We start from the raw sequence: 18833 nt of genomic DNA, 5'->3' as shown, positions 1-18833 counted from the left end.
GGGAAATGTCTGTTCAAATGACTTTTAACGGGAAACGTGTCATATGATGAATGGTTAAGGGGACTGGGGATGTTCAGTCCGTAGAACCCTGTTCCTCTAGGGCCAGCATCGTATAGTATAAGGAAGAAGGGATTTGGAGGCAGACAGACCTGAGATTGATCCCAGCTCCATTTTTTTACTCGCTATATGACCTTGAACGGGTCAACTAGCATCTCTGATGTTAATTTCCTCTTCATAAAGTAGAGATAATGGTACCCACCTATGGCGAAGATGATCAATAATATGTTAAAAAGCACAGTGCCTGACAGATGGTCTAGCCCAGAGGTGGAGCGGACGTGGTTAAAGATACAGGGGTGTGAGTCTCAGCTCTGCCATTCACTGCTTGGGTAACCCAGAGCCTGTTCTTTAACCCCTCTGGGCTGGGTTTTCTCACGCGTAAAACGTGAATAATGATGCCTGCTTCATAGGTGCCTGGGAAATTCAATGAGAATACATGGCAGGTACTTTGACAGAGTACTCGTGAATATTGTAAGTATTCCAAGTTAGCCAAAAACCGTAGGCATCCAGTAAGTGGTGATAACTCTTGTTATGAGGTGAGAGGCAGTACTCTAGGCTTCTGTGCGACTCCGGAGGACAGCCTAGGCTCTCTGGCTGGATGAGGAGGGAGAAGACTTGCGTTCGGTAGAAAGACCCTCCCAACCACAGCGCAAAGGGCTGCCCCTCTGTACATGGCACCGCAGAGCCTTGCTTCCCCGCCTTCTTCAGGACGGCGCGCACAGAAAATGATAGGAAACCAACCAACCCCACTGCTTGCCGCTGGAGACCAGCTGGGGGACTCCCACTGGCCCAGACCCCACCGAGCCACCCCGGCACTGTCTCTGCGCACCGGTAACTTGTTTGGGGGCACCGCTGAAAGCGCTGGTGTCAGGGACGCCTGCCCAGTGGGAGAGATGGCCTCGGGGACTTCCAGGGCTCTGGGCATGAGTGAGATGTTGCTTTTAACAAGCCCTGCACGGGATGCTGATGCACAAAGTTAGGGTTTAGCGGAGGACCTGGGATCTGGGCCAGGCCTGGCAGGGTGGCTACGGTTTAGGATGGAGTAGGAAGAGAAGGAGGAGTTGTCTGGATGAGAATTCTCTCCTGATTGATCATCAGTGGCCCTGTCTGGCCCGTGATTGTTGCTGACCAAAGAGACAGACCCTTCCTCCTAGGGTCGTGAGCATGAAATCCTCCTCTCCCCTTCCTCGCCCCCCTGGAGCCTGGGGAGCTGTGTGGCTCCTTGCCGTGCCACGACTGCTCTCTCTCTCCCCTGCTGCTCAGGCATCTGTATGTAGAGCTTCAGTGGAAGGTACACCGGGACCTGGAAGTCAGGCTGGCCATGGCTCAGCTGCATTCATCTTTCTGTGCCAGAGAAACATGAAGTCTTAGATGCCTCCCTGTGATGTGAAACCGTTTTCTCCCACCCACCCTTCCCTGTAGGGACAAAGAGAGAACAGACCCCTGGAAGCTGCCCTCAACTCCCCAGGACAGATGGAGAGTGTTGGAAGCCATAGTCCCAGGGTGTGTGCCACACTGGCTGTTTCAGCAGCACGGAGTCCCAGGGAAGGAGGGAGACTGGTGGTCTCCATCAAAGACAGGGCCTTGTTGACAACTGGCTGGTCAGCTGCAGGGTTGGATGGAGCGGGTCCGAGAAGACTGGGGGTGTGGGGGGCCGCTAGCTTGCCCTGAGCCCCGGGACACTCCCCGGGGGCCTGCAGCTCTCAAAGATTCCACCTGAAAAATGGCCAGGGGAGATTCACAGCTTCCCAGCATCCTCCCAAGAAGCCTGAGACCCAGGCTAGGGGAAAACACCCCATCATATGTGCACAGGGGCTGGAGCAGTCCCAGAATCCAGGAAATAAAACCATTTGAAAGAAGGAGCGCATCTCTCCATGCACGGAAGGAGCTGCTGGGGGCTCTCGCCATCTGTCAGAAAAACAACCCGTGGCTTTCACACAGAGGGGGCCACATGTACCAAGCAGCAGGTTTATTTTATTTGTTATTTATTTATTTATTGAAAAAACACTCACAGACTGCCAGGCACCGTTCTAAGCACCTTTCAAATATTAACTCATTGAATCCTTATTACCACCTCGGGCAGGTGGAATTATTTTCCCCATTTTACAGAAGACGAACCCGCGTAACAAGCTCAAGGTCTTGAGCTGGTGAGAGACCAGTATTCAAAGCCAGACAGCCTAGCTCTGGAGTTCATGTTCTTACCCACTTCTTACTGTGCTGCCCTGAAGACTCCTCTAGAAAGCTGGCTGGTGTGCCTCCATAGACCCTAAGTACCCCACTCTCCTCCCCACAAACCTGCATGGAACAATCACTTGCAGGAACGGCCCTTGTAGCAAGTAGGGCAGCCTGATTCTGGGGAGAATTCCCGGGGAGTCCGACTCACTGATGCTCCCCACTCTCTCCCACTCATCTTCACTCACAAAGGCCCACAGGGAATGGTGACAGCCACCAGTTACCCCCTTAGGTTCCTATGATCATCCATTCCACAAATACATACTGAACACTTAGCACGTGCTGGACGTTTTCCTTGGCACTGATGAGGTGGGGTTGGAAAGAAAGGTGGGGGTCCTTTTCCTCAAAAAATGCAGAGTGTCTGGTTGGGCTGACAGACGACTAAACAAATCATCCGTGTAGCGTGTGAAACCCTGGGTAGGGTCAGTGCTTAGCTCATAGGAGAGGTGTCTCAGTGGGCATGAGGCACTGGGGGCAGGTTAGGAAGGACCAGTCTTGCTTGCTGCGGCAGGAAGGATAGCTTGAAATAGAAACCAGAGGGAGGGAGAATAGTTCCAAGATTGCAAGAGGGTGAAGAACCAAAAGGCGGCAGATTTTTTTATAAGGGAAAACTATGCAGCAATGAAAATGAATAGCTTCAATAATTATAGATTAGTCTCACACCTGTACTGTGGAGTGAAATCCTGCATGCCAGTGGATTCCATGTATATAGGGTCCAAACACCAGGCAAAAGTAAACTATAATGTTTAAGGATGTAACATAGATAGGAAAACTATAAAGAAAAGCAAGAAAGTAATTACCGTAAAAACCAGGTTATCTTTGGGGAGGATATCTTTGAGGGTAGTGATTAGGAAGGGGTACAAGGGGGGCTTTTGGGTGCTGGTAGTATCTTTTTTTTTTTTTTTTTTTTTTTTTTTAAGATTTTATTTATTTATTTGACCGAGAGAGACACAGAGAGAGAGGGAACACAAGCAGGGGGAATGTGAGAGGGAGAAGCAGGCCTCCCGCGGAGCAGGGAGCCTGATGCGGGGCTCGATCCCGGGACTCCAGGATCATGACCTGAGCCGAAGGCAGACGCTTAACGACTGAGCCACCCAGGCGCCCCTGGTAGTATCTTATTTTTTGACCTGGGTTGTGGTCCCATTGGTGTTTGTGATGATAGATAAAGCTATACATTTTAGTTCTCTGGACCTTTCTGTGCAGGTATAATTATAAGGGGGAGGGGAGTAAAAAGGAGAGATAAAAGAATGGAAGGTCTGCAGGAGGTACATGATAGTAAGAAAGAGGAATTCCTCTGGTGGCTTGCTGGGCTTCTCTCCACTCTAGAAGGCTCATTTTTTCCCACTTAGCATCTGTGAAATCAGGGTGCACCCTGCCATCGATGGCATCTCAGATGTGATGAAATGTGATTGTTTCGGGGCCCCTCACCATGCCGACTGCCTCCGTGGGGTTGGTGTCTGACCCTCCTAGAGCAAGGCCAGGCCCTCAGAGTTGGGGCTGCCGCAGGGTGCATGCCCACATTTGGTCAGGAGCCAGAAGGGAAGACAGCTGTCGTTGACGCCAGTGCGGTGCTTGGTCTTGGAGGGAAAGTGGGGAAGGAAATCTGGCTCCAAACCCTGCTTCACCAGCAGCACAAGGCCACGGATGCCAGCAGGCCCCCACTTCCCCTGTGCTCTGCCCCTCGGTGACTGGCCAGCCTCATGCTCATCTGCCTGCCCCGGGAGGAGGAAGGACAATCTTGGGGTGGGCTCAGAGTGAAGGGAGTGGCCAGGGACCCATGAACCGGCCCTGGCCACACTTCTTCCAGACCCAGCACCGCAGGTGGAACTCAGCCTTCAACTGAAAGATGCCTTCAGCTTCAATTTAGGGCAGGGGAGACCTGAGTTAGGAGGCTGCAAAGCGAGGTGTCAGAAAGAGGCAGGAAAGAGTTTAGGTCAGATTTTGGAGGAACTTCCTGATGGCAGCTGGGCCACCACGAAACACCCACTCTGTGTAAACTCTGCAGTTCCCTTCTCTGGAGACTGCACAGCAAGCTCTGTGACATCTGGGAGCCTTTGCTACATTGTCCAGAGTGAGTCCGTGAAGCACACATGCTTTACCTGCGTTATCTCATTAAATCAGCCCCCAAGTCCCAGAGGTACGCGCTATTCTGTTATTTCCATTTTAAGCCAAGGAAACTAAGGATGGGAGATGGAGAACGACAAATCACCAAGCTCACAGAGCTGGTAAGTGGGGGGGTGCAGGACTTGACCTCTCCAGAGGCCGTGTTCTTGACCACCAGGCAGCTCTGCCTCGTCGCATGAAGCTCCATGCCCACCCTGAGAAGGATCTGTCATTTTCTGGTCCATTCTGTATCTCTTTTTCTGGAAGGATTATCTGCTTCCAGAAAGCTGCTGCCTGCTTCCCTCCCAACTCCAGAGGAGTTCTTCCAAACAGTGCCCAGAGAGTGGCTACCATGGCTTGAGGGCTTACCACGATCTCACTTGATTCCTCTTCCCGTCCTTGGCTCAGAGCCTTTCCAATTGTGCTAAAAGTAGAACTGAGCAAATCGAGGTCTGTCCAGGGGCCAGGACTATTTTGACTCTGTCCTCAGGAATCATCTGGTCTGAGGCATGTACAAGCTGGACTGCTCCTGTGAGCACTCAGATGTGGTGCCAGGAATGTTCTGGCCGACACACCTGTCCCCAGAGCCGGGCCAAAGCTGCCACTCACCCCATGGCCCCCACCACGTGCCTCCTGAGATGCTGATTCCAGGCAGGATGGGTGGTGGCATTTGCACGGTGGGAGGATAAAAGGTTTATATTGCTTTATGTCCTCATACGAGGACAACCAGCTGGATTCCGTGACACTGCCTCCCACCCTCTCCATTCAATGAGAGCATGTTAACCTCTGGATTTACGACATCCACTCAGAACGGAGGCCTGCGCCAGGAACCTCCTTAGAGACAGCACACACTATCCCTCCATGGGAGACTGAAGGATTTCCTTCCCCGGAGGTCTTTAAGAGTAGAAGAAGAGACTTGCATCTAGCTGGCTTCAGTGTAAGTCTTGGTGCAAGGCTCGTGCCTAGAAGGCCCATCCCCGCCTTTGCTGGGATGGCTTGGCCGTTCTTCCAAGTCCAGCTGAAGTGCCACCGGGAAGTCCTCCCTGAGAGCAGCTCTCCAGTCTCGTAGGGAGACCTATTACCATATAGCGGGCTAAAGGCCATTATTCAAACACAGCCATGACGAACTCTGCCCCAGGAAGTTGGGAAATGCCTCACAGAGGATCTGATCTCTGGCAGGTCTTTCCAGAAGCTCAGAAACACACAGTGGAAAAGTGGGGGAAAGAGCGTTGCAGCGGAGGGAACGGCAGGTGCAAGGACAAGAAGGCACGAAAGGGGCTAGTGCAGTCCGGGCAGACCAGAGAGTTGCCCTGTTTTTGCTGGGTTCGCAGACCAAGTGGCCATGGACAGGGAGGCTGCGTGGCTCCTTCTCACGGCTAGGGGAATTGGAACTCCATGCAGCAGGAAAATAGGGCGTGGGCCCCACCCCTTCCCCAGAAGGTGTCAGAAGCATGGAGCCCCAACTCCTCTGCCCCCTGGGGCCTGCAGTCTCGCCTCCCAGCCTTCTTATGTGCCTTCCCAGTCAGGAAGAAGTTGTCTCCTAGTTGACCTGGGTGGTGGTCCCATTGGTGTTTTCCTCCTTGTTAGAATCTTAATATTGGATGAATCCCAAGGCCCAGCTGCCCTGGCATGGCGGCCAGGGTCAGAGGTGTGAATTAAAACAACACGTGACCCTGACTGTCTTGGTCAGGGGCTGCTGGGGTCAACTGCAGAGGTTGCTCGCCTTTGTCGCTGATAATGAGAGCACTTCTGAGGCTGTTGCCCTCACGCTCATTCCTTAGACAGCCTTAAGCCCCTCGCCCACATCATCCCATAATAATAGTGTGAAGAGCCACCTCCTCGCGAGCACTTTAACAAGTACAATTTCATTTAATCACTAGACGACTTTATGATGTAGGGCTAAGGAACATGCCTGAGACCTCACAACATGTCGTGACAGAGCCAGAATCTGAGGCCCAGTCTCTGGGACTTCAGAAAGCCCAAGCAGCTCTGTGTAATGCCACCTCAGTCATGAGGAATGGCCCTGGCTGGAGGAGGCTGGACAGCTTGGTCCTCTGCCCTAAGAGGCCCCAGATCTCCCCTCGCTTCAGGGCAAGGCTCCCACCCATTCCGATACTCGTCACATCTTTACTGCATGCCTACTGGGTGCAAGGTGTGGGTGCGGGGACCTGGGGGAGACACAAAGACGCAGAGACCCGGTTACCATGCGGCTCACCACCCAGGGAGACCCACAAGGACCCCTATTCCACCACCACCCAAAACTTTCCCATCTTAATGTGACCTGTGCAGCCTTCCCAATGCTCTGGCCAACGCATTTCTCCTTCTAACCTTCTCTAGGGCCCATTACCCAAACCACCCAACCTTTGCTTTTTTTCTGCTTTCTTTCACTCAGGAGTCATTTGCATGTCATTTGCATGTGGAAGGCACTGGGGATACATTAATAAGACAAATTAATAAGACATGGTCTCTGCCCTCATGAAGCACAGTCTAAGAGTGGGAGACAAGCATGTCATCAATGCAGGGACTGAAGTGCCCGGGGACACCACTTCCTCACTCACCACCACAAAGACACAGACTCAGTCTTACAAAGTGGCAGCATGATTAAGGGAGGGAGACTGGACCAAGATGAAAAGAACTGAGTCCCAAGCTGGTGCCACCCCCTGAGGGAACACTGGAGAAGTTACTCAGTTTCTTCAGCTGTAAAGTGGGAATAACAATACTTAACCTGCCTACCTGATAAGATGTTAGCGATGTGCTTTGTTAAATGAAATTAAGTGCATGACAACCTTTCACAGGTTACCGAGTATTCTACAACTAGTAGTTATTATGTTTATCTTCTGTCTCCTGGGATGCCTGCATAAATCTGGGCACAGAGTAGATATGCAGTAAATTTCAGTCAATTTAAATTGAATTGGTTCAGATACCCCCATTTACCACCCTCTGATAGTCCTGTGGGCTTTTGAGGCCATAGTCAACCTAATACTAATAATGCTTGACCTGCCTGCTGGGGGTTGGCTGTGAGGACCAAGTCAGGATGTGAAAGTGCCTTGGAAGCTATCAATATAGGGCCGTACTGACTCTTGGGAAAGCAATTTGGTCTCCCATCTTGGGGGGAGGTTGCACTGAGGGCCTGATGGTCCTGACTGTGGAGCCACAGACATGGGGCAGCCTCCCCCAAGCTCTAGTCCCATTGCTTTTGGGAAACAAAAATTGTACTTTCCCCAGTTAGGCTCCCAAACCGCTGGGCTGCCTGGGCCAAGATAGCACCTGTGACGTAGGCATGGTCTCTAGAGGGACCAGGCCACCATGTGCCCACCCCGCATTAGCCCTTCACCTCTCATTTCAGCACCCCTACCCCACGGAGGATGAGAAGAGGCAGATCGCAGCCCAGACAAACCTCACCCTCCTGCAAGTAAATAACTGGTGAGTTATCACCCGCCCAAAGGCTCTCAGATCCGGGGGCCACTTGCTTGACAAGGGAATGCATAGCAGGGAAAAGAGACAGCTCAGCCCAGCCCAGCTACCACAGCAGTCCTCCCCTTTGGGCTAGAAGCAGAAAGCTAGAATCAGCCCAACTGCCTAGAGCTTCATCTGCAGCTTCTCAGTGCCCTCTGCTGGGAGATTATGTCAGGAACATCACTGGAAGCTTCCTGCTGAATAGAAAGCCCAGCCCTGCCTGCACTGCAGACACACACAGGAGGAATGCAGGCGTCCAAGTTCTGGAGGAGCTGCCAGTGGTCATCTGGTCTACCCACCACCTCTGTGAACTGAAAAACTATAACATTTTGCAAAGCTGGGGTGGGAAGGAGGAGGGAGAGTTGGCTGTTCTGACTTCACAGGCATCTGTTTTCCCCTTCTCTGTGTCTGGCTGGGTTGTCACAGAAATCTCAGAGAGCAAGGTCTGGTTGGGTGGGGGTAGACCCAAGATTTGGAGCCCCTGATCTGAGCCCTGGGCCCTGGAGAAAAGTCAGGGTTTAGTGCTTCTAAGGGGACCCCTACTTCCTCTGTTCAATCCTGATAAGTCCTGAGTAGAGATTTCTGACCCTCCTCATGCATCCTTCCCATGCTGCTTTGTGGTTACCAAGCTCCAGGTGATTCCATGAGCCCTGCAGTGCCCAGGGCTCTTCTCCCAGCTAGGCTTTCACACCCTAGATGAGCCCCCAGTCTGTTCTGTACAGTGGATCAGCTGCTGAGAGTCTGGAAGAGGCTCTCACTCCCTGTACGTGCACGCGCACACACACATGCACATGCACACACACACACAAACCCCACAACCCCGGGGGGGGGGGGCGGTGACTAACCAGGTCTCTACCTTTACCCCTGGGCAGGTTCATCAATGCCCGGAGGCGCATCCTGCAGCCCATGCTTGATGCCAGCAACCCAGACCCTGCCCCTAAAGCCAAGAAGATCAAGTCGCAGCACCGGCCCACCCAAAGATTCTGGCCCAACTCCATTGCTGCAGGGGTGCTGCAACAGCAGGGCGGCGCCCCGGGAACAAACCCGGATGGTAAGAACCGGGGGTGGGTGTGCTCTAGCCTGGGGCTGGTGGGCGGACCTCCTGGACAGGTTCTGCAGAGATGCAAGCGCTGGCCATCCCCTTGCCTGCGTGGCAGCGACAGCTTGGTCACAATAGTGATCTCCATCGAAGGGTGTGCACAGGCCTGAAAGAGGGGGATGTTTTTGCATATATTTTCACAAACCAAAAAGCAACCTCACAAAGACGAGTGGGAGTCCATGGTCATCTGAGTCAATGACTGCTCAGCAGAGCCCCCTCCTCACTCCCACACTCTCCCGAAGTTCTGTCGCGCCCATGAGTGTCTGCACGGCTCCCCAAGAGCCAGGGCCATCTATAAATACCAAAGCAGGCAGCTGGCTTGTGAACGGAGGCCAGGAAGAGCTTTGTTTTCCCAGCTTCTCCATCACATCCTCCATATACACTTTTCTAATTGCCGGTCGCCTGGTGCACAATGAATAATTCAATGAGCCAGACATTTTATAGCTTGGCACGTGAAGATAGCTCTGTGTGGGAAGTGGAGTAGAGGTGTGTGTGTGCATGTACATACCTTCGTGTGCATCTCTATGGTTGCGTTCAGGTTCCTCTGTGCTGGACAATTGCCATGTCAGGTGTAGCGGAAATACACAGATTTTGAGCTAGATGGACCAAGGGGAGAATCCCAACTCCATCATGCCTGACCGTCACCTTGAGCTAATGCCTTAACCATCTGAGACTCAGTTTCCTCCTCTTTAGAATGGAGATGATAAGACTTACTGTACAGAATTGTTAGAAAGTCAAAGTATTTAACATACTTACATAGAAGATGCTCAGTGAACGGTAACTAGGAGCGCCGCTGCTTGGGATGGGGCAGGGAGGGGCTGACAAACACATGGACCGGGGGACTTCACACCTGGGAACTGTCGACCACTCCATGAGCCAGTCTCTGCCACTCTATCCAACACTGAGGTTCCTGGGCCTGACCCTTGTCTTCTCCTCTCGCGTAGGTTCCATCAGCTTGGACAACCTGCAGTCCCTGTCCTCAGACAATGCCACAATGGCCATGCAACAGGCCATGATGGCTGCACACGATGACTCATTGGATGGGACAGAAGAAGAGGATGAGGATGAGATGGAAGAGGAGGAGGAAGAGGAGCTGGAAGAAGAGGCCGACGAGCTTCAGACGACAAATGTCAGCGACCTGGGCTTGGAACACAGTGACTCCCTGGAATAGTTGGCAGCCCAGATGGCACTGGTCACCGAGCAGGAGAGGAGTGTCGTCAGGAGGGCTCCAGGGTGGGAGGGAGGGGGGCACCGCAGGCAGCACCGAGGAAGTTGGCCCTAGCTTCCCCAAATCAGTAGCTTGAAGAAATGCAGAGGAGACACCTGCTCCTTCCCAACTACCAAGCTTCAATGAGCACCCCAGCCCCACTTCCCTGAACTGCAGAGGACTCCGTTTGTGGGGCCGGTCAAGCAGCCTACACGGAACGGCAGGAGTGAGAGCTGGACTCACTAAATCCCTAAGGACAGATGGCACCCATGCCCCGCCCCCCACTGAAGGACTTGAGTTGTTTACAAGCCCTGTACTGTGAGACGGATCGGTGCTGTTCAGAGTGAGCCTTGCCAGGGACAGAGTTAGGAGGAAAGGGAGAGTCAAGGGGGTCTGGGTTCCACCCCTGTGAGGTTCTCAGCTCCCTGACAGACATTCAAGGGCAGGAGGAGCCCAGACGCATCACCAGTGGCTGGCAGAGTGGGAGGCCCTGAGGCGCAACATCCTGCAGATCGGAGTGGGACCTGGGCTCCCGACGGCTCCAGCTCATTCCTCCAAGAACCTGTCTCAGGCATGGGCAACCGTGGACTTGGGAGAGAGGGCAGGAGCCACCACAGACACCTTCTCTCTCTCTCTCCCCCTAAAATGAATGGTAAGCTGGCAGGCTCGGATTGTAGGGGGTTAAGAGGAATCCCTTCCCCCGGGTTGGCTCCAGGACCCAAGGAGATGGCAGAACCTGAGCTAGGAGCCATATCAAGATGACTTTGGGGACCACAGCCATCCCTAGGTGGTCACAGAACTCAGCTCCTGTAACAACAGGACAATGGTGTCTTATCCCAGATGTTCCAGCCCTCAGATGGAGCTCCTCAGATGTCCCGGCCCTCAGCCCCCCATGGCTGTCCCCTTGCTCCCAGGCTGGCTCCACCAGCCCCCATTTTGCTCTCTTCTTCATTCTATCCTTCAGAGAAGGCAGAAGAAACATTGGAAAAGAAGCATCCAGTCCAGTGGGAAGCCAGGGGTTGGAGAAGGTGCTACATCCCTCTTCCCATCAATATTCGAAGTGTGGGCGAGGGCCCAGAGAAATGGTGCCCCAGCGCTAAGTGGTGCCCCACCCCCACACACCTGGTTGATCTACCCACCACCATGACACACAGCACTGGAGGAACTGGGGCTCCCTCGAGGAGGAGGCTTTCCATCACCTGCCCTAACTCACACCCTCCCACCCCAACTTCCAGGCCCCCATGATTGGCACCCCCTCCTCCCCTCTTCTCCCACCCCTTGGCTGTGAATGACAGGACTGATCACACGTGTGTTTTCCATTGGATTTTAATTTAATGGACTTGCCGTTTCATTTGTAAATTGTGCATTGGCCATCTCCTTCAGTGGCAGGATGCGAGTGGCTACCTGGCTCAACCTGAGGGGACCCTCAGGGCCCTCTGGGGCTTCCCCTCCCCCACCTGGTTGGGGTGGAGCAAAAAGATGGTCGCTTTCCTGAGGTCTCCCTGAAATGAATGTATTTCTCCCCCAAAAGAGCTGATATTTAATGTTTTAATAGGGATTTTTGAGAAACAAATAACCTTATTTATAATCTGGGTGATCCAATCATTTTTTACTCCGTTTTGATGCCATAAGTAGAGGAAAGTCTAGCTTTTTTGGCGTGAGACTTTTGCAATGTGCAGTGGGATAAAATACATTTCCTTTTCTGGTTCGTCTTTCTTGTTCTCTCTCTCTCTCTCTCTCACACATCACACACACACACACACACACACACACACACACGCACACACACCCTTTCACCTACCACTTTGGACAGCGACCCACCCAGCACAGGCACACCCGCACACAGGCCCACACATCCTCCTCCCAGCCCCTCCACCTGCCTAATGTTATGCAACCTCCTTCTGATGTATCCACCAAACCAGTACCGAATGTGGCCGAGAAGTTTTCAGTAAATCTTATTACCTACCATAATTCTGGTGCGCAATTCTTTTTCTGTGGTTAGTGGTTAGTGGGACCCTGGACCGGAGAAAATTTGGAGGCCTCAGCCTACCTCTTGTTGAACTAAATACCTATGGAAGGGAACAAGGTAGAAGGCTCTCTGAGTGACCTCAGTTTACCTGTCTGGGCAAAAAGACAGCCACGTTTGGCACACTCACTTGCATACGTGTCCGGCTCAAAGACAAAGAGATTAGGGAGAGGAGACCGGAGGACGCTCTGCACTGCCCTCTCCTGGCAATTCTCCCCCATAGCAGTGGCACGCTCAGAATGCGGTCCCTTCCTGCACCATACCCTACCTCCCTCAAAGGCCTTTGCTTTTCCCCGAGGCATCCTAGGCTCCAAGGGTTTTCATCCTCAAAGCTGGTGGCACCACTGCCCCTCCCCCAGTTCTCCCACGTCCACCCAGGGCCCAGGAATTGGAAAGGAGAGGAAGTCTTGACTGTCACTTTTAATCCTCCAGCTGTGTCCAGAGAGGAGCCTGCCCTCTGAACCCAGGGCTCAGCACTGTATCCCCCAGGGGCAAGTGGACACTTAGGCACAGCTCCTAACCCCAAGTAAGCAAGCTTTCTTGTTACTTTCAGCCCAGAGTTTTCCTTATCTGGGCACTGTTGGTGAGATGTCCAGGGCATCGGTTTAGGAGCAAGAGGGGCCGTCCCTTGTTCACATTCACAAAGGCTGGGGAGCCTGCACTTACCTGTGGACACCCTCCAGCCAGGCTGAAGGTGGGGAAGGGAGTGCTCACATGGGCAAAATGGGCCTGCACGCAGCCCTGTGCTCCCTAGGTCACCCGCTCTCAAAGACCCCAAGCCTCCCGTCATACCAAGAGAGTCTGCAAACACAGACCCCCACTGCTAGGCAGTAAGAAAGTCTCAAGACCCGCAAGAAGATGGTACCTTAGAGCCCCACCTCCCAGAGCTGGGAAACCAGCAGACTTTCAAAGAAGTGTTTTCCAAGGAAGACACTGTTAAAAGACATGCCATCAAAACAAAAACAAAAACAAAAAAAACACCAAAAAACAAAAAAATCTGTGGCCAGATTAATCTAGGATGAACTGCATATTCTATTTTGCTGGTGGGGTTCCATAAGGCACACCAGCATAGTAAAGGCTCTGAGGAGTCCTGCAGGAAGAAACCTGTTCATCCTGTTCTCCAGATTTATTTGCCTTTTTTTTCAAGTAATATCTATTCGAGTTTTACTGGTATTCCACAAAATACAGTCTACACAACACTCTTCTAAGAAATTACAGAGTAGCTGCCGCAGCCTCTCTCACCCCTTCCTCAGTTTTTCCATCAAGTTCTGGCAGCTTTTCAACCATGCCACCAATGAAAAGGGGGTTTCCCAAACCATTTGAGATGTGGCAGCCACCTCTTTCTCCGTGCATGACCAAGTCCTACCCAACCCACGGAAAAGATGTGCCACAGTCCCTGTGGAAGTACGAGAAAAGGGCCAACGCAGGAGGGGACTGGGTGCTGGCGTCAGGACCCTGGAAACCAGGCCAGCAGGCTTCTGGCCCCAACCCCTATCCCAGCAGGGCAGACCTTTCAGGTTGGAAGCTTCCTGCTCCTGGGAGCTGATGGCCAGAGCAAGAGCTATACTGTCTTGACCAAGAGATCCCTCTGCTACCTTGAACACGGCCACATGAGGGCAATGGTTCTGTCACACTCACTCATTCACCCGACGTGTATTTACTGAGCACCGACTCTGTCTCGGCAGTTTCCGATACAGAGGATACAACTGTGATCAACAAAGACAAAGTTCTTGCCTTCAGGGAGTTTACACAACCTAGGAAAACACTGAGACTGAATGTGTGTCGGTAACATCCCCCTACTGGTTAAAATATGACCTCATCCTGGTCCAGTGAGCTCAAACGTGATCGTTCAGAGTTGCAAACAAGACTCTCAGGTCCAATGTGGCGTTCGGATCAAATACAGCTCCCAGATATGTTCTGTTTGGACCAATATTGTTTCTAAAAATTTTTGTGCCAACATTTAAAAGATAGAGAACTGAGACTCAGGACCTATATTCCTACACAGACACATCAGGGTGTAATCGAATCATTGCTACTCCTTATGATGTTCTCTCCAGGCTGTCACGACATTAGCCATGCACGTGGTCTCCCCAACATTGACACTGAGTGCCACTTGCCACGTTCAGGTCGGGTCATCACTGCTTGGTTGCTCATTGGTTAATTATGCTCCCCACTCCCTTTTATTTTTTTCCTTTTTTTTTTTTTTTTGACATTCCTTCCAATATCTGCATTCTTGCTTTTAAGAAAGGAACTATTTCTCCATACCCACTGCTCCATCAAGTGTGATAAAACAAAACAGTCCAAGAGGCTCTGCCTTTGAAAAAAAAAAAATCCGAGAGAACGTATCTGTGGAAGTGAAGATATTCCTACCTTTCACTGCAAAGTATGCCTGTGTCCCGCATCAGACATCTTCACTCTTGTTACCTGCCTACCTGCCCTCTACAGGCAAGCGTTAACCCTGGGGCATAAAACCTGCCAGTGTTGCTTGTTATATGCAGATTCGATCGCGTGACCAACTTTTTCCCAGACTCCAAGGCGAGATGCCTAAGGACTTTGAGAAACACTACTCTCAGAAAATAGTTTTTGGAGCACCTGTGTGGCTCGGTCGGTTAAGCAGCAGACCCTCAATTTTGGCTCAGGTCATGACCTCAGGGTCGTGAGATCCAGCTCTGCCATGGGCTCTGTGCTGGGTGTGGAACCTGTTTAAGATTCTTTCTCTCCCTCCCTCTGCCTCTTCCTTCCCCCCGCCCACCCCTCCGCCCTCTCCTCTCAAAAAAAGAAAGAAATAGTTTTATGTTGCCTTTTAGAAGTTACTTGTTCATAGCTGCTCCCTTTAACTTCCTTTCGCTATATAGACTGCAGCCCCATTATTCAGCCAGTGAGATTCGCAGGTGTCTACTAGGTATCTGGCATCATACAGGGGACAGAGGGCAATTCAACTTTGCAGAGCCTCATGGGCAAGGGATCGAGCAGGACTGGCAGAGAGAATGCCGATCGACCGCGACATACTCTGTGCATTTCCACTCTGACATCTTATTTCCATCCCACAGATGAGGCAGATCTTACTATACCACTTTCAAGTGTACATATCTTATAATTTTATATTTCTCAGCCTCTCCTGGGCCAATCTCATTTAGCCCCCTTGCAAATTAAATGCATCTCATTAAAGCGAACCCATTTAGGGCAATGCCCTTCAGGTGTGTGCATCTTTGTACATCTTTCATTTTAAGACAAGTGTTTGATTTATTTTTCATCTCATTACACTCTTTAAAATTATGTGCATCTCATTACACTCAGCGCGGTGAGACGACTTATTTCAGGTGTAGACATTACACCCAGTATTATCAGGCAAGAATATTTTTTTCATTTCATTACAAGCCTTACAATTTATGTACATCTCATTACAATCAGCCATTTAAGACAATTCCCTTCAGTTGTGTATATCTCATTATACCTTTTCATTTTCAGATTTTTTTTTTTCATCTTATTACACCCAAGCATTATTCAGAGAACTCACGTCAGGTGTGCATATCTCACATCCACCTGTTATTTTGTGAATTTCAGGGTGGTGGTTTCTCCCATAGCATTGCAAAATTTTCATTACATGGAACTCATTTAAGGCTGGCTCCGCCCCCCCATGGGCCTCCCATGCTCCTTTGCAGGGAGAGGAAGAGCCCTGGGTTCTCCAGGATTCGGTCAAGACTCTGCTAAGAGCTCCCCCTCAGACATACACGGACCATCTAAGTTAACTTCCTCACTTGCACATTGAGGGGTTAGAGGAGATGGTCGCTAAGCTCCCCTCAGTTGATGCTCCATGAAACTAGTCCTGCGGATGATGACGTGGGTCCCCAGCTTCTCCTGGGGGGGACTGCTCCACTCTCTGGACAGCCCGCCTCCCCTGCTGGAGAAGCTGAGATTGACATCACCGTCCAGGCTTCCAGAAGCCAGGGGGCTTCACGCTTCTGCTGCCCTCTGACGGGGTCTCACTGTGTATCCACGCAGGGTCACATTTTGGAAGGAGATGGAATAAGTTGGCTCTCGTGTTGGAATCTCCCAGCACCTCGGGGCCAGAGGCATCCTTGCCTCTCGTGCAGCCCCACCCAGGAGCTCTGGGCCCGGAGCACCTGGAATTGCTGGGCGGCCATCTGGAGCTGCAAGCGCCCAAGTTCTGTTCTCTGCTAAATCAGCGTCTCCCGGGCTGGGACCAAGGTAGGTGCATTGTAGACAGCACCCCAGCGATTCTGAACCCCTGCCTCACCCAGGCCCGATTTCAGAAAAGGGTCCGAGGTAGCAGGTGCCCGGAGCAGAAAATGTCTGATGCTCTGAGTATTGCCCCTCCCAGGGGTGTTTGTCCACAGCAGGGATCCAAGAAGAGAGGCAAAAAAATCGTTTCTTAGCCCGGAGAGGGTCAGGAAACCCAACCTGCTCGACCCACATAGGAACACACACACCGTATATTGTCATCTGCCTTTACTGCCCACCCCCAGCCTTCGGGTGCCCCATGCCTCCCAGGCGGAAAGGCTACATGGTACACAGAGCCACTCAATCCCTCCGCCTTCCACCAGGTTCCCAGATCTGCCTTCCGGAGACAGCCCACAGAAGCAGAACCTCTCCAGACTGGTTAAGTGTGGTCTTCAAGGCTTAGTGAATATGTGGGGAGCAGCATTTTAGGAGACCTGCAATGCCTTTCTCGAACCTCTTGAACTAGTCCTCACGTTCCCACCTGTCTGGCCTAATCATAAGGCACGTGAGGCTCCTCTGGGTCTGGGGTGGTCTGTGTGTTTCCTCTTCTGTCGCTCTACTTGCCTCCTTAGCAGTGAAAATAGAATCTTTTCGCTAAGTGCAAAAATACATGGGACTTTTCACCCTCCCTCCTGCACCACTCCCCTTGAATGAACCTGCTGAGAAATCAGAATATGACCCAGCTCCTGCCTCTTTGCTTTGTCTCCTTGTCCAGGAGTGCCCGGAGGCCGCAGGCTGTAGAACCAGCAGGCGCCAGTACTCGCTGGGCCACCAGAAAGCAGGATTTAGTGAGGATAGACGGTAGGGGCTAAGGCTGAGTTTAGGGGAATAGCCCACTCCTTCTCTTGTTTTGTTTTCAGGTCCTCTGAGCCTACGGGATTGAAAACATGATCAGGTCCCCAACAATAGAAAGGCCACAGCACCCGGCCCTTTCTCTATGTTCCTCAAAGCTTACTAGTAAAAAGTACAATTTATGGAGCGTTTAGCAGATATGCGAGACACTGTATTCAGAATAACCCTGGGAGAATTACTGATATTAGTATTCCCATTTTTAAAATGAGGAAACTGGGGCTCAGAGAAATTATTGTCTCAAAAATGATTTAGCTAACATGGGGGCTAACCGGGTGGTGCAGTCACTTGAGCGTCCGACCCTTGGTTTCGGCTCCGATCACAATCTCGGGCTCGTGGGATCGAGCCCCACTTTGGGCTCCATGCTCGGTGTGGAGTCCGCTTCTCTCCCTCTCTCTCTGCCCCTCCCCCTGCTCTCGCTCCTGCTCTCTTTCTCTTTCAAATAAATAAATAAATCTTTTTAAAAAAATTATTTAGCTAAAACGTAGTAGAGCTGGGATTTGAACCCAAGGCCAAAACCCATGCTCCTCCTATGAGGTAATTTGTCTCCCTAAGCCCCAGCGTGACCAGGGCCGGCCTTCAGGGTCAGAGGCAGAGGCCCTCCTCTTCCCTGCAATCTCAGACGTGCCTGCATCCTTGCACCTGCCTTCCATTCTCTCCTCTAAGGACCCCACATGCAACAGCATTCAAAGATGTGGGATCCAAACCTTAGCCTGCTTCCCCCGACCCAGCAGAGCACCTACCCCATAGCCCACCAGCTCCTCGCTTGAGCAACTACATCTGGGGGAGGAGCGGGGGGTGGGAGAGGGACCGGACCTCTGCACACTTTTCTAGGAGCTGTGCTTCGGAAGGGGGGCCCCAGAGCTCATCTTAGAGAAGAGGCTGCTGTTGACCATCCACGTACTGGGATAAAGAAGTGGGCAACAGCAAGGCCAACTGGCCTGTGGCTGACGGCTGCTTGGGTGTGTTGTAGAGACCGCGGCGTGAGGTCGGGAACCACTGAGGCCCTGCGATCTGTCGGTGATGACAGCTGACATCCAAGCCTCCTCTCCTACCCGTGAGGTGACTCCTTCCCTCCCATTCAGAGGACAAGGCTAGGCTCTTGGGCTCTTAGGCTTGACTGCCCAGAGTAAGGGCAAAAGCAGGTTGGAAGGGAGATGGCAGAGAATGTGTCCCCAGACAGAGTGGACGGGCCGGCAGCCCAGGGGCACTGTCAGACCGGGCAACCCTCCACAGGGAGAACACCAACGTGACTCTGTTGGAGGAGGAAGGGAGGAGAGGATGGGGTAGAAACGCTCCAGACTGGAGCCCAGACCCCCGCTCTTCCGCTAACTTGCTTCTGCGGTCTGCTGCTGTCAGGCAGGTTGTAGGGTGGAAGAGAGAATGAGGAGGGGGACACAAGCATAGGGGCAAGAGCCAGAGAGAGGGAGGGAGAGAGGAACTAGATGTGCATGTGTCTCTGGGGTTTTTCAGACAAAGCTATTATCAAAATGCCAACCAGCTCCTGCCTGGCCAATTTGCATACTCCATGCTGTGCTCGCTGAAGCAGGATGAATATGCAT

General features: G+C 52.0%; 1 protein-coding gene across 11 annotated transcripts in view; it reads left to right on the top strand.

The window, feature by feature from the left end:
- PKNOX2 (PBX/knotted 1 homeobox 2) overlaps nt 1-12125 on the top strand; it is a 307502-nt gene extending 295377 nt beyond the window's left edge. For all 11 annotated transcript variants that reach the window (XM_078058801.1, XM_036123314.2, XM_036123317.2 and 8 more), the window contains 3 exons: nt 7739-7815; nt 8721-8899; nt 9892-12125. In XM_078058801.1, the coding sequence (XP_077914927.1) occupies nt 7739-7815; nt 8721-8899; nt 9892-10118 (483 nt within the window). In that variant the 3' untranslated portion in view covers nt 10119-12125. The remainder of the gene's footprint in view (nt 1-7738; nt 7816-8720; nt 8900-9891) is intronic.
- The last annotated feature ends 6708 nt before the right edge of the window (nt 12126-18833 follow it).

This window comes from Halichoerus grypus, chromosome 11, assembly GCF_964656455.1.
Source record: "Halichoerus grypus chromosome 11, mHalGry1.hap1.1, whole genome shotgun sequence".
Taxonomy (NCBI): Eukaryota; Metazoa; Chordata; class Mammalia; order Carnivora; family Phocidae; genus Halichoerus; species Halichoerus grypus.
Note: the sequence above shows the minus strand (reverse complement) of the source record. Positions and strands in the feature narration are given on the sequence as shown.